This window comes from Octopus sinensis, linkage group LG2 (assembly GCF_006345805.1).
Source record: "Octopus sinensis linkage group LG2, ASM634580v1, whole genome shotgun sequence".
Lineage (NCBI taxonomy): Eukaryota > Metazoa > Mollusca > Cephalopoda > Octopoda > Octopodidae > Octopus > Octopus sinensis.
In genome coordinates, this window is record NC_042998.1 from 187,744,492 (window position 1) to 187,760,869 (window position 16,378).

At 38.6% G+C, this 16,378-nt stretch overlaps 1 protein-coding gene across 1 annotated transcript in view; it reads left to right on the forward strand.

Annotated features, from left to right (window-relative positions):
* Positions 1-11,423, forward strand: part of LOC115232615 (negative elongation factor D) — a 40,409-nt gene extending 28,986 nt beyond the window's left edge. The window contains exons 13-16 of the mRNA XM_029802609.2: positions 1,753-1,848; positions 2,702-2,842; positions 8,067-8,196; positions 9,933-11,423. Coding sequence (XP_029658469.1) covers positions 1,753-1,848; positions 2,702-2,842; positions 8,067-8,196; positions 9,933-9,967 — 402 coding nt within the window. The 3' untranslated portion in view covers positions 9,968-11,423. The remainder of the gene's footprint in view (positions 1-1,752; positions 1,849-2,701; positions 2,843-8,066; positions 8,197-9,932) is intronic.
* Positions 11,424-16,378: the final 4,955 nt, after the last annotated feature.

Genomic DNA, 16,378 nt, shown 5'->3' on the forward strand with positions numbered 1-16,378 from the left:
AGGTCGATTAAATAAGTACCAGTTACGCACTGGGGTCGATATAATCAACTTAATCCATTTGTCTGTCCTTGTTTGTTAGCTCTGTGTTTAGCCCCTTGTGGGTAGTAAAGAAATAGGTATTTTGTCTGCCGTTACGTTCTGAGTTCAGATTCCACCGAGGTCGACTTTGCCTTTCATCCTTTCGAGGTCGATTAAATAAGTACCAGTTACGCACTGGGGTCGATATAATCGACTTAATCCGTTTGTCTGTCCTTGTTTGTCCACTCTGTGTTTTGCCCCTTGTGGGTAATAAAGAAATAGGTAAAGTGTTGACATATACATAAATGGTTTGACATATGACTCAAGCTGGTGAGTTGGAACCAGAATTGTTTTAGTAAGATTATCATCAAGATAATCCATCTATTTGTGTTTCAGAAATAAATAAACTAGTTATGTGGTCAAGGTTGTGTATATTATCTGAATAAATCCTAATTAACTATTCAAGGGCTGTGCAATTCACACTGCTAAAATAGTAATCTAATGGACAGATATTATCAGTGCAGGAAACGTATTACAGTGACTGGTTTGTGTCTCAAGGACAAGGGAAGTAGTTTGACTATATTCTGCATCTGTATATTTATGTGTGTGTGTTTGTGGTTTCTTTTTTTCTCAGTCTGCTTGTCTCTCATGCAGTCACACTTGATCAAGGTGTCAAAATATACCTCAGTGTTATCATCATAGGTATGGGTTGGGTGATTTGTCAAAATCCAGCATATCAGAAGACTGCATCACTCTCTGAAGTCTGCTTTCTATATTTAGATGCTCTTCCTAACACCAGCCATTTTACGGAGTGTGCTAAGAACTTTTTTTTTCTTTGACTTCAGCACTAGTGAGGACATCATAAAGCTTACAACATTAAAATCCCTATTTGCTGAGTGGGACTACAGCAGAAATAGAGGCAGCTTTATGCTAGATGATAAAAGATTAGAGTGTAAAAGAAGGGCCAAAGCAAGTTTCTTGTTGAAGAGATACATATCTGGTGGCATAATACAAAAGAGGGTGGAAGTAGTCTGTGTGGAGCTAGAAAGAGAAATAAAGATGATGGTGACAAGGTATCAAGGTGGGCTCCGGGGGAAGAAGATCAGAAAGGGAGGCTGGATAGCAATTGCAAGTGTGTATTGAGAAAATGAGGGATGGTAAGAAATGGGGTTGGGTATAAGTATACTGAATGGTGAACAAAGGTTGAGGTAGGGTGGTTGTTGACATATGAGTTGGGCAGAAGATAGGAGAGAGTAGATGATGACTAGGAATTGGGAAGGGTATAATGAGGAATGTAAAATTACTTGGAAACCTGACTTGTGACAGTAGCATGAAAAAACACCCGGTCCACTCTGAAAAGTGGTTGGTGTTAGGAAGGGCATCCAGCTATAGACCCCCATGCCAAAACTGACATTTGAGCTCATTCGATCCTGTCTATCTGTCCACTCCATGCTACTATGGAGAATGAATGTTAAATGATGATGTTGATGATGATAAGTACTTGGTCAGCTGAACATTTGATGCTTCCTCTAATCTTAATTACTTCTGTGTGTCTTGCACACCAGAATTGCCACAATACCTCTGCATCCTTTGTATTTGTTTGTACTCAACATCAAACTCGTTGAGCAATAATTTCCCACATAGTTTCCTCAGCCCACATCAGACTACAGAGATTTTGAAGACCTACTTCTTTGTTGAATTTGTATTAACTACTGTTTATTGTGTTCTCCACAGATTGTAACTAGTCACATGCTGCTACATCAGAAAGCCCTTGACCTTTTAATTCGATTATTTGAAGCCTCCTATGAAGAACTTGATGTTTTAGTTAGAGTAAGTGATTTCTTAGCTCACAGTTTGTTTCTGTTTTCCTTTTCTTATATTATTAAAATGCTCAGCAATTGAGCTTATCAATCAAAATCAAATTCGATGACTGGCGTCCGTGCTAGTGGGGTGCAAAGAGCACCATACTAGTGTGATCATTGACAGAGGGGCTAACCGGCTTCCGTGCCAGTGGTGCTTAAAAAGCACCATTCGAGCGTGATCGTTATCAGTGTCGCCTTACTGGCACTCGAGCCCCGTGCTAGTAGGGTGTTAAGAGCACCGTCCGAGTGTGATCGTTGCCAGTGTGGCTATCTGGCCTCCGTGCCTGTGGCATGTAATAGACACCATTCGAGTGTGATCGTTACCAGCATTGCCTTACTGGCACCCGCACTGGTGGCATGTGTAAAAGATTCGAATGAAGTCGTTGCCAGTACTACCTGACTGGCCCCGTGCCAGTGGCACGTAAAATCACCCACTACACTCTCGGAGTGGTTGGCGCTAGGAAGAGCATCCAGCTGTAGAAACTCTGCCAGATCAAGATTGAAGCCTGGTGCAGCCATCTGGTTCGCCAACCCTCAGTCAAAATCGTTCAACCCATGTTAGCATGGAAAGCGGACGTTAAATGATGATGATGATGAATTCTCATCTGCAAAATCCATATTTTTACCATTGGAAATATATTAAAATATACTTTTGTTTCTGTGTTGATGAAATTGAACATGAAAATTAAATTCCAGTTTGGTTTCATTTATGTAATTTCTCTGCCATGAATGAAATAAAATAATATATTTTAGAAATTCTTCTTGTTTTAAATTAACAAGATTAGAGGTTTCTGTTTCACTTGTAATTCTTTCTTCTTCAGTTGGAACTAAAGAAAACTGTCCTCGATCGAATGGTGCATGTTTTCAGCCGTGGCTGTGTCATTCCCGTTGTGAGTTACATAAGAAAGTGTCTTGAGAAACAAGATACCGACATCTCTTTGATACGTCATTTTGTTACAGAGGTATGTTAAAGTGAACTCATAATTTTGATTTTCATATCTTTGTAGTTGGTGAAGTGGAAGAATCATTAGAACATTGGATAGAATGCCTTGCAATATTTATTCCAACTCTCCATCTCCTTAGTTCAAATCCCACCAAGATCAACTTTACCATTCATCCTTTTGGGAGGGCAATGGGGTGGCAGAACTGTAAGACTACCAGATTTGATGTCTGGTGGTATTTGCTTTCTGAGTTCTTTGCATTCTGAAAATCCTGCCGAGGCCTACTTGGGTGGTAGACTTAATCCATTAGCCAGATTAACACCACCACCACCTGGTTCTTGGGTGCCTTTTGTGGAGTCCACTTTGAGCAAGCATTTAGGCTATGTTTCTGGTTTGAGGTTTTCTTCCAGGCATTCCCACCAGTTTCAGAGGCTCTGGAAAGGGTCATGAACACTGCTGTTTCTCTTAGTTATAAGATGAATACAAAATGATAAAAAAAGGGAAAAAATATGAAAACAAGAAATCCCCCTCCTCCTCATTCTTTTTATGCCATTTCTGAATTGTTGGCAAATCAGATGAGTTTTTCATTCTGGTATGGGTTGGACAGGATGTTTTGAGATAATGTTTTATGGCCAGATGGCCTTCCTTGATGCCACCTAGTTTTTGAAGTCAATTTTTGTGACAGGGAATTGTGTACTTATTTTAAAAACCAATATATCTATGATCAATTTTAAAAATATATAAATCATATTTCTATCTGTCCTTTAATATTTTGTGACCTTTTAACTGGACAGTTGTGTAACATATGTTTAAATGCAGTGTTAAACATAACAAGGGTCTATAAAAAATGAATCCTTGTTTTGAACCATGCCACTTTGTATGCTTATACCAAAAAAATATATTCCCATTATTTATCACACTGGTAATTATAGACACAGACATGGCTGTGTGGTTTAGAAGTTTGCTTCCCAGCTCCATGTTTCCAGGTTCACCCACTGCATGGTACTTTGAATAAGCGTCCTCTGCTATAGCCCCAGGCCCACCAAAGCTTGTGAGTTGATTTGATAGATAAAAACTGAATGTGTGTGTGTGTGTATCTGTCTGCATGTGTGAATGAAAGGCTAAGTTGACCACATTGAGATCTGAACTTGGTGCAGAGTCAGAATGAATACTATAAAGCAGTCCTTCTAATGCTCTGGTGACTCCAGTATGTCCTTTGTTTTTTGTTTTTTTTAAGGCAGTAAAATGTGCTTTGAGGTAGATCTGGCTACTATCTCAAGCAGGTCAAGCAACTGTGTAGAAGTGCCCTCATTAGCTCATATAATGAATGTTTACCCCTTTCCTGAGCTTGTTTTATATAATCTATTTCCTCCATGTTTCTTAGAGACATTTAGCGAAATAACCAACTTTAATCCTTATTAAGCTCATCATCATCATCATCGTTTAATGTCCGCTTTCCATGCTAGCATGGGTTGGACGATTTGACTGAGGTCTGGCGAACCAGATGGTTGCACCAGACTCCAATCTGATCTGGCAGAGTTTCTACAGCTGGATGCCCTTCCTAATGCCAACCACTCTGAGAGTGTAGTGGGTGCTTTTACGTGCCTCCGACATGAGGGCCAGTCTTGTGGTACTGGCAACGACCACGCTCAAAATGGTGCTTTTTATGTGCCACCTGCACAGGAGCCAGTCCAACAGCACTGGCAACGACCTCGCTCGAATGTTTTTTGATGTTCAGGAAAAAGTCTCGCATTAGATAGTAAAAGGATGTTGTAATTTCAGTATGAACACTTTAAAAGGAGGCTTTATATATTTCTTTACTGCCCACAAGGGGCTAAACACAGAGGGGATAAACAAGGACAGACAAACGGATTAAGTCGATTATATCGACCCCAGTGCGTAACTGGTACTTAATTTATCGACCCCGAAAGGATGAAAGGCAAAGTCGACCTCGGCAGAATTTGAACTCAGAACATAACAGCAGACGAAATACGGCTACGCATTTCGCCCGGCGTGCTAACGTTTCTGCCAGCTCTCCGCCTTTAAAAGGAGGCTTTATATCAGACCTAGATGCAGTCTCAAGTGGGTGGATGTTATCAAAAAAGGTTAATAAAAAATCTTCCATTGCTAGCTATTACAATCCAGAATATTCAGCTTTCTAGAATATTCCAGTCTATTGCAGTAGTTTCTTCATTTTTCAATGACTTAATAGAAAAATGATTGTTGAGTTGGTATAAATGTAAAATAGTTGATAAAATCTCAAATGCCATTGTTAAAAAAAAGTTATTTCTCTTTCTCTTTTACTTGTTCCAGTCATTTGACTGCGGCCATGCTGGAGCACCGCATTTGGTCGAGCAAATCGACCCCGGGACTTATTCTTTGTAAGCCCAGTACTTATTCTATCGGTCTCTTTTGCCGAACCGCTAAGTGACGGGGACGTAAACACACCAGCATCAGTTGTCAAGCAATGCTAGGGGGGGACAAACACAGACACACAAACATATACACACACATACATATATATACATATATACGACAGGCTTCTTTCAGTTTCCATCTACCAAATCCACTCACAAGGCTTTGGTCGGCCCGAGGCTATAGCAGAAGACACTTGCCCAAGATGCCACGCAGTGGGACTGAACCCGGAACCATGTGGTTGGTTAGCAAGCTACTTACCACACAGCCACTCCCGCGCCTTCTTCATATTTCTTCATATTCTTGTATATATTTAGAAGCATTGTTACTGTAAGCCTAAAATTCTGAATGACTGACCACAGTACGGTCCTATTATAACAAAGCAAATTCCTCAGATAATTTAATCTCTCTAAATTCTATTTATCTATCATGGTTGAGATGTCATGTGAAAATATTTGTTTCAATTATTCAGTTACACCTTAACATTTCTGAATTGTTGGCAAATCAGTTGAGTTTTTTAGAAAGTCAAATAGAATGCCTCAGAGTGTTTGTCCAACTCCCTGCTTTCTGAGTTCAATTTCCATCAAAGTCAACTTTGCTTCATCCTTTCAGGGTCAAAAAAAAAAAAAGAAAGTACCATTCCTAGGTCATGGATTGGCAAAACTGCATAAGAATATTGGATTGAATGCCTTGCAGTATTCATGCCTGCTCTTTGTGTTCTGACTGTAAATCCCATCTTGGGATGTAAGCTTAATCCATTGTCCAGTTTAATACCACCACTTGGTACTTTGGGTACTGTTAACCCCTTACCCGGCAGAAACGAATATATTCGTTTTGACCAATTCGTTTTTTTCTATCTCTGGCGAGTTAACTCGTCAAAAGATAGACTCGCCAAAATTGACAGCAAACGAGTTCCTTCGTCTAAAAACGGGTTAACTCGTTTCTGCCCAAAGCGGTAATTTAAAATCAATATTATTGAATTAAAATTCCTAATAAATAAGGTTTGAAATATACCTCGAAATCACCATTCAAAACATAGTAAAATAAAACAATTAAAAAATATGTCTGAAAAAATACATTTATTTTCAAAATAATTGTTGGGTAAGGGGTTAATGGAGTTCACTCTGATGGAAGCTTTCAGGCCAGGTTGCTAATTGAAGTATATCTTCTTCCTCACTGTTCTACCAGTCTTGGAGGCCCTGTAAAAGCTCATGGGCTCTACCATCACTTCTGGTAAAAAAAAAAAATCTCAACATCATTTTTCATTTGAAGTTATTGATTTCTTGTATCTTAACACAAGCCTTTCCTGTAAAGGCATGAAGTATTATTGATTGAATCAACTTAAGTATGTTACTGTTTATTTGAGTAACTTTGAAATCATGAATAACGAAATTGATTTCAGTTTAATTTTAACACAGAAATATCATGGGTCATTATACAGAATACCATGTGGCTTCTTATTTCTTTATTGCCCACAAGGGGCTAAACATAGAGGGGACAAACAAGGACAGACAAAGGGATTAAGTCGATTACATTGACCCCCAGTGCATAACTGGTACTTAATTTATCGACCCCGAAAGGATGAAAGGCAAAGTTGACCTCGGCGGAATTTGAACTCAGAACGTAACGGCAGACGAAATACCACTAAGCATTTCGCCCGGTGTGCTAAAGTTTCTGCCATTCACTGCTTTCTTGTGCCAAGATCATCTTCACATCTTCACTTTATTAACAAAAGTAGTGAAATGGCATGTAGCAGATCTTTTACTTGTTTCAGTCATTGGACTGTGGCTATGCTGGGACACTAACTTGAAGGGTTCTAGTTGAACAAATTGACACCACTACTTCTCACCAAAAGCAACATGGCATCACTTCTGCACCCACCCTATTCAGCTGATTTAGCACCAGCAGACTTCCATCTCCTCCCCAAAATGAAAAGGTAGCTCAAAGGTCACCATTTTAACTCTGTTGTCGAGATCCAGAGCGAATTGCAGGTCCTTGACTCACAAAACAATTTCCAGGCTTGATTCGAAAAGCATTCCCAGGAATGCTGAGACTGTTGTATTGCTATGCAAGGTGACTATTTCGAGGGAGATGATAATTAGTCCAGAAACCTTGCTCAAGGTGCCATGCAGTGGGATTGAACCTGGAACTTTCTAACCTAACTGTAAGATACAGAGATTCTGTTTCTGGTTAATTTTTTCACAGTGATGGTAGTGCTGGTGGTTGATGTTTGGTTATTAATAATGCATACAGTTAGGAATCAAACTCCTTACTGTATGGTCATGCCTGCACCTATTAAAAGACCCTACCAGATATTAGGGTCTGTCAGTAAATATAGATTTGAAAGAATTTAACCCTTTTGTTACTGTATTTATTTTGAGATGCTCTGTGTTTCTTTCAATTAATTTTAAATCATCATCATCATCATCGTTTAACGTCCGTTCTCCATGCTAGCATGGGTTGGACGGTTCGACCGGGGTTCTGGGAAGCCAGAAGGCTGCACCAGGCTCCAGTCTAATCTGGCAATGTTTCTACAGCTGGATGCCCTTCCTAACGCCAACCACTCCGTGAAAATATAACAAAATAACAAAAATATAAATATAAATATAACAAAGAATTTAGTAAAATAACTTAGTTATCATTCAGCTAGTGTTAGAAACATAAATTGTGACTAAAGTTTGGTGGAAGATTTTAATTCAAAACTTATGAAAACAAGACATTTTACCACAGAGCCAGAGCTGGTTTTTGGCCAGGTTAGTAACAAAAGGGTTAATGAATGATAAGATTGTATTCTGAGAAGTTTGGTGTGAAAATCTAAATGTATTTGTAGGTTCTTGATATGATTACACCTCCCTATACTGCTGAGTTTGTCCAGTTACTGTTACCTCTCATTGAAAATGAAGATATCACAGGTTCTTTAAAAGTTGAAGATGGAACTGATCCAGTCACAGAATTTATTGGTAAGTTATTTCTAAGTGATATTCTCCTAAATAGCTTTGACTGCTATTAAATAAATGATATCTTTATATCAGATACAGAGACTTATTTGTGAGACAGAAATTTATGTTGGTGCATGTTAGAGTGTATTTGTGTGTATGTGTTGTTGTTTAGCTCAGCTATCCTTGACAAAGAGGCCTTCCAGTCACATTTTGTCTTTTATTCAGATACTCTTTTACTTGTTTCAGTCATTTGACTGCGGCCATGCTGAAGCACCGCCTTTAATCGAGCAACTCGACCCCGGGACTTATTCTTTTGTAAGTCCAGTACTTATTCTATCGGTCTCTTTTGCTGAACCGCTAAGTAACGGGGACATAAACACACCAGCATCGGTTGTCAAGCAATGCTAGGGAGACAAACACACACGCATATATATATATATATACGACGGGCTTCTTTCAGTTTCCGTCTACCAAATCCACTCACAAGGCTTTGGTCGGCCCGAGGCTATAGTAGAAGACACTTGCCCAAGGTGCCACGCAGTGGTACTGAACCCGGAACCATGTGGTTGGTAAACAAGCTACTTACCACACAGCCACTTCTGTGCCTGGATTCTCCTTTTAAAATAGTTGTGTGTCATTTGAAGGAGATATGGCTTCTATTTCTAGCAGGTCATGTTACTACATAGAGTGCATTGATTCAAGTGTATATGTGTTACAATTAATGGTGTCTGACTTCATGAGTTTGTGATTCCCTCAATGTATTAATTGATTTGATGAATGTCCTAAGTCAATGAGTGTATGAAACCTAATTTTGGAAGAATATTCTGCTAGTTAGTTCCATTAATTAAAGTTCTCATGTTGACCAATTTTGATAAAACGATTTTCTTTATGAATTATGGTTTTAAAAGCTACCAACTTTCATGGAATTGAAACAAAAATCAACACAAAATTTATATTTTACTCGGCTTGCATTCCAAAGTTTACATTGTTAGTATTTGAGTAATGGATATATGTGACATTTTACCTATAAACTCACATGAACTTTAATTCCTCTTTTGTATCTGAAATTTTATAGATTAAATCTTTACAATCTATAAATCCAACAATTACTTGGGATTCATTATGTAGAATCATCATCATTCATCATCATTGTTTAACGTCCGTTTTCCGCACTAGCATGGGTTGGACAGTTCGATCGGGGTCTGGGAAGCCAGGGGCTGCTCCAGGCTCCAGTCTGATCTGGCAGAGTTTCTACGGCTGGATGCCCTTCCTAACGCCAACCACTCCGCGAGTGTAGTGGGTACTTTTTACGTGCCACCTGCACAGGTGCCAGGGGAGGTCCAGCATCGGCCATGATCGGTTGGAGCTTTTAACTTGCCAGCGGCACGGAAGCCAGCCAAGGCGGTGCTGGCAACGTTCGGATGGTGCGTTTTATGTGCCACCAGCACAGAAGCCAGTCGGGGCGGCTCTGGCATCGGCCACGTTCGGATGGTGCTTTTTATGTGCCACCAGCACAGAAGCCAGTCGGGGCGGAGCTGGCATCGGCCACGTTCGGATGGTGCTTTTTATGTGCCACCGGCACAGAAGCCAGTCGAGTCGGCGCTGGCTTCTGTGCCGGTGGCACATAAAAAGCAGGTAATTTAAAAACTAACCATCAAATTTTTAAATAATAAATTTCTGAAAAAATTATTTTCAATAAGACTTGTGTTTATTTTTTATGTTACTTCTTAATTTTCTATGCATATTTTCTTCTTCAGCTCACTGCCGATCAAATTACATCATGGTAACGTGAAAGATAATTTACCTAGTGGTAGTTAAAGGACGAGCATGAACTGGATTTCAAGACAAACAAATGTGAGACAATAAAGCTGAACATTATGCCTTCTTTGAAGCCATTCATATCCATTGCAACAGGAATATCTGGAAAAATGTCAGTCTTTACTTAACATCACTGACTAAGCTGACTAGAAAAATACTAAATGTCTCTGTTACATCTTTTGACCAGTTTGATCGTTATTGAGAATAATGATATTTTACCAAAAATATTTCTATTTTACTATCAATTTAGTCATAAACAGAATCTTGGTTTCCATACTTTCAAATCTGACTGTAAGATACAGAGATTCTGTTTCTGGTTAATTTTTTCACTGTGATGGTGGTAGTGCTGGTGGTTGATGTTTGGTTATTAATAATTCATAATGTTGTTTTCAATTTTTGTGAGTCCCTTCCGAATTGGTTTATGAAAATAGTAAAAATCTAATAGTGATTCAAAACTTAGTTTAAATGAACTATTTTTGCCTGCCTGTTGTGGTTTTTTTTTTTTTTTTTTTTACTGTGTGTGAAATATAATTTTAATTCTTTAGAATTAGAATAGAATTATGATGCTATTTAAATCAATAGTTAACAAATAGTCTCTTATTTAAATACCAACTACAGTGATGGTAATGTTATGATCTTGTGCATACATTAACTCCTGGTATTCTGATTGTTATAACATTGAAAATTAGTAACTACTACTTAAGCTGGAAAATAAGTCTCAGTTCTTCAAGGGACCAACATTTGAAGTCTTTAGATTTCTTTCTCAGGACTGTCCATATTTAAACTGTTATAAGTTTTTACATTCATTCCATTATTAGCTTTAGAAAAGTGTAGCCTCTGATGCTCTCTGTCTCTCTTTCTCTCTCTCTCTCTCTCTTATATATATATATATACACACACACAGAGCAGAGAACCAATCTTAATTTTATCTGAAACTTTGTAATCAGGGGTGTGAATGGTTCAGCTGATGTTAAATCATATGAGAGATAGATTCAAGTGTCATGAAAAAAATACTGAGCTATGAATATGAAAAGTTCTGTTAAGCATCATGAATAATTCAGCTAACGTTTAAACTATATTGGTATTTTGAATTCATATCCGTTTTCCTTCTTGATAAATCGATGGAGACCCTTAGTATTATGGATTATCTCATCAAATCAATGTTGCTGATCTTCCTGATTTGTCTTCAGTTGTAGGTACTTGTCCCTCATTTGTTGTATTTTGACTCTAATTTCCTCTTCTATAAGGGACCTTTATTATAAAGCTACCAATACTCATTGCTACATCCACATCCTAATGTGCTATTGCCTGTGCGATGCCACTGATCTGATCAACTATCATTATTTCATCCAAAACTCAAAAACAATACATCTGATATCTGGAAAATAAATTATTTTTACATTAAAAAGAACAAAAACCTAACAACTTCATATTTTGCGTTTTCTCTCTATTTATTCTCATGTGTTCCGTGTTTTCTCTGACTTACAAAGTATTTAAAACAAGTTTGTATCAGTTCTCTATAATCTAGATACATGTTTATAATGAAATCGAAATTGAATTCGAAATCGAACCACATACGACGACTGGCATCCATGCCAACCTCCCTTCATTGGACACTAAACTCTGCTTGCGAAGACCTGTTGGGGCAAGTGAAATTGAAATTGAACCAAATCCTATGACTAGCACCTGGCCGTTGCCAGTGCCACTGGATTGACTCCTGTGCAGGTAGCAAGTAAAGAAACAGCGTTTTGACCCTGTGCTTGAGGAAACCTATTGAATCAAGTACATCAATATCAAAAATAAATGGAAATTGTAGTTGTGATCCCTGTGCCGGTGGCAAGTAAAAAGCACCATCCGAACATGGCCGTTGCCAGCGCCGCCTTGACTGGCTTCCGTGCTGGTGGCATGTAAAAAGCACCAACCGATCGTGGCACGTAAAAAGCACCCACTACACTCACGGAGTGGTTGTCTTTAGGAAGGGCATCCAGCAGTAGAAACACTGCCCAGATCAGACTGGAGCCTGGTGCAGCCTTCTGGCTTCCCAGACTCCGGTCAAACCATCCAGCCCATGCTAGCATGGAAAGCGGATGTTAAACAATGATGATGATGTTATTGGGAATAAAAACGCATTCTTCATAAAAATCCAGTTCCTGTCAACTTTAACTGCCATGGTATTGATTAATGTTAAATCTACATGCCCGCATGCATTTTGAAAAAGAAAAACTGTGCATTGATTGATATTTAAACAAAACTTAAGATTTAACACTTCAGCATTACTCTGTCAAATGTGATGTTTATTTCTTCACATTGTTTTGAATTTATCACGCACTATCTCAGAGCTTAGAGATTTTGATGATGTGATTGTTTATTTTTAGAATAACATTATAGGGCATGTATGAGAGACCAAATCTGGCTGATTTAAAGATAAAACTGGTGGAATATTCTGGGTGGATAGAGCCAGCTTAAATATGAAAGGATTAATCTTCCAAAATATTTGTTAATTAATTTTTTTTATTAATGAAATTTTCAAATCAAAGCTGAGAATAAATATTTTCTCTTCCTCTACACTGGCAGTGATCTTTTTCAGATATTACTAAAAAATCTATTCAAGTAAAATCAAATGAATTCCATTTAACAAAAGCATGCCAATCATTTTCTCTTAAAATTGTTTCATATGGCATAGAAAAAATTGTTAAAAAATATTTATGGGCTCAGTTAATATCAAATGAAAAAGTCAAACACACTGATGTAAGATTAGTATATAAAGTGCATATTATGAGGTCTGACCAATAAGTATCTGGACTTTTGCCATAGTAACAAAGCTAAAGCATGCAGAGTGAAGCCACTTAGTACAAATTGACTTTGAACTCTGCTGTGCATGCACATTGTTTTAACATTCTAGCTTACCTCTGCTGTTTACAGCAGTGCTTCGAAGGAAGGTGTGTAGCGTGTGATTGTCGCTTTGATTTTAACAGAGTAAGTTGTCGAGAGGAGTGTATGAGCCACACAAGTGTACAAGTGGTTCAGACGTTTTCAAGATGGCCGAAAAAATGTTGATTTTTGTTGAACATTCTGTGAGACCTGCAACCAGCAGAACTGAGAAAATCATCGCAGATGTGCATGCAGCTGTTAGCGGAAATTGTTGAGTCACCATCTGTGAGTTATCACAGGATGTGATAAGATCTGCAGATTAGTGACAGTTCAGTTCATTATCACTGAAGGTTTGGGTATGGGACACGTTTCTGCCAAAACTGACCAAAAAGACACTCAGGGTTTTAGTTGCACAAGATCTTGATTGTGTCCATAACAAAAACTTTGCGTAGGCCTCTGATCAGGTATCGCCAAGCTTTTGGCAAAATTTGATGCAGTTTCTCTGTCTTGGTCAGTGTGATGATCACACGCTACACACCTTCCTTCAAAGCACTGCTGTAAACAGCAGATGTGAGCTAGATCATTAAAACTTAGTGCGCATGCACAGCAGAGTTCAAGGTCAATCTGTGCCAAGTGGCTTTACTCTCTGTGCTTTAGCTTCATTACTATAGCAATAGTCCAAATACTGGACACTAAAGAAAGCTGACCAGAAGAGAATTAATGCATTTGAGCTTTGGTGTTGGAGAAGACTTTTGTGGATTCCATGGACAGCGAGGTTCACCAATGGAGAAGTTCTTAAGCAGATAAGGCCGAAAATGTCACTAGAAGCTGGGATCACCAAGCGTAGATTGGCATATTTTGGTCATATTATGAGGAGAGAATCCCTGGAGAAGGACATCATGCTCGGAATGGTCAGTGACAAGAGAGGAAGGGGCCGACCAAGAACCCGCTGGTTTGACACCATCAGGAGTGATACCGGAATGGACATGGCCAATTTGAAGGAAGTGGCCTAGGATAGAACTGACTGGAGGACACTGATCCAACGAGTGACTGAGAGTCGACTTCGACTGAGCAGATAGAGAGAGTCCAAATACTTAGTGATCAGACCATGTATACCAATTGTGTGAAAAAAATCTGATGAAATTCTGCATCGCCTTCTTAATACAAATTACTTGTTCCTGGCTTTTAAAGATGTTTTATTTAGCAGTTTTCTGTTGAAGTGTGCTTTGTGTGTGTGTGTATATTGGTGGTAACACCTGGCCTACTAGTTAGGAGTGTTCAGCTCATGACCCAGGTTCATTTCCTGGACTAGGTAATGCTTTGTTTTCTTGAACAAGTGACATCATTTTAACTGTTCATATTTACTCAACTGATGTAGCCTTTTCTCTGTTTAGTTGACACATCCTGGAAGGCTGAGAGTATGTCTGTCAGCTGGTGACTACACAGGCACCTAAAACAATTTGCCGAATCATGTACAACATGTTTCCAAGCCATATTCACTTGTGAGTGATGACTGGTTCCATTGTATACAGTTCTATTCTTATACATTAACATTCCTCCTTTCAGAAATAATAAAAGTACTATTTTATAAAAAAAAAATGTCTGCCAGGGTCTGTAGAATTAACATACGTTTTTAATTGTGGACTAGATTAGCAAAATGTATAACTTTTTTTCTAAAGTAATATTTTACCCCTATTCTTATACATTAACATTCCTCCTTTCAGAAATAATAAAAGTACTATTTTATTAAAAAAATGTCTGCTAGGGACTGTAGAATTAACATATGTTTTTAATTGTGGACTAGATTAGCAAAATGTATAACCTTTTTTTTAAAGTAATATTTTACCCATCATCTATGAATTTTACAATGTTTTTTAAAGAATTTTGCATTCTTCTGTATGAGCCAAAAGATTTTCATGTCAGCTCCTCAGTTGAAAGAATGTATTTTAAAGAATCAATTATGATAATAAGGACTGAATGTGTCAGTGTGTGACACACAATAGATTTCATTGATCTCAGTTATCTATCTTCCTACATAGAATCCTATTTGTCAATATTGTTATCACACTTTTTTCTTTCTCTCACCTATGTATGTAATATATATATATGAGGGGTTGCTGAAAAATTCCTGGCTTTATGGGTATCGTAAAAGGCTTGGTTGAAGGCCCAACTTTCGAAGTTCTTTTACAGGGCTTAGAAAACTGAAGGATTACTGCAATAAGTTTGTGAATCTGAGAGGAGAATATGTTGGATAAAATCATAAATAACTGATCCTGTATTTTCATTTAACCAAAGCCAGGAACTTCTCAGCACCCTCTCAAATATATAGAGACACAGGTGTGGCAGCATGGTAAGAAGCTTGTTTCCAACCATCTGGTTCAAGTTTCAGTCCTACTGCATGGCAACTTGGGTAAGTGGTTTCTACTATAGCCTTGGGGCAACCAAAGTCTTGTGAGTGGATTTGGTAGAGGGAAACTGAAAGAAGCCTGTCGTATATATATATATATATGTGTGTGTGTGTGTGTGTAGTACCTGTATTTTAAAGGACCACACTTTCTGTGTCCTATGTTTAAGGGTATTCGTGTCATTAAGGTGGCGAGCTGGCAGAAACGTTAGTGCGCCGGGCGAAATGCTTAGCAGTATTTCGTCTGCTGTTATGTTCTGAGTTCAAATTCCGCCAAGGTCGACTTTGCCTTTCATCCTTTCGGGGTCGATAAATTAAGTTCCAGTTACGCGCTGGGGTCGATGTAATCGACTTAATCCGTTTGTCTGTCCTTGTTTGTTTCCTCTGTGTTTAGCCCCATGTGGGTAGTAAAGAAATAGGTGTTCATGTCTCTGGAGTGCTCACCACTTGCATGTTAATTTCACAAGTAAGTTGCTCTGTTAATCAGATCAACTGGAACTCTCATCATCATAACCAACAGTGCCAGTTATTTATGGTCCCTCTCCGTTGAACCACTTTCTATTGACCTTTCCATGTTCACTATACATCTTATTCTCCGCATACACTTGTCTTTTTCTCCACTCACTCTTGCAACTGTCCACCCATACGACATCTCTCTTTCTCCCGTCTTTCTGTTTATCCTTTTACTATTCTGCTGCTCTTCACCTCTCTTTACTCTATTGCCAGTACCTCTGATCTTTCCCTCAACTCCACCATTCACTATCTTTATCCTCTGCCCTACCCAACCTCTGGTCATCATCTCTCATCCTTTCATTTAACTCATATTTATCATTGACACCCCTCTGCCTCGAACCTTGTTCATTTAGTATATTCACACCACGATGCCATCTCTTTCTGTAAAGGGGAGGAGGGAAATGAGACTGTGTCCCCATGCTTCTTTCTCTGAAAGACCTAAACCAAAAGAAATAAAAGAAATGAAACTGAGATTTTAGAACTTTTTGACTTGCTGCTGGCATCATACTGAATGTACTGCAAGGCCTTACATACATACACACATATATGTCTGTGTGGCCGATGCCAGTGCCCCCAACTGGCTCCCGTGCCGGCGGC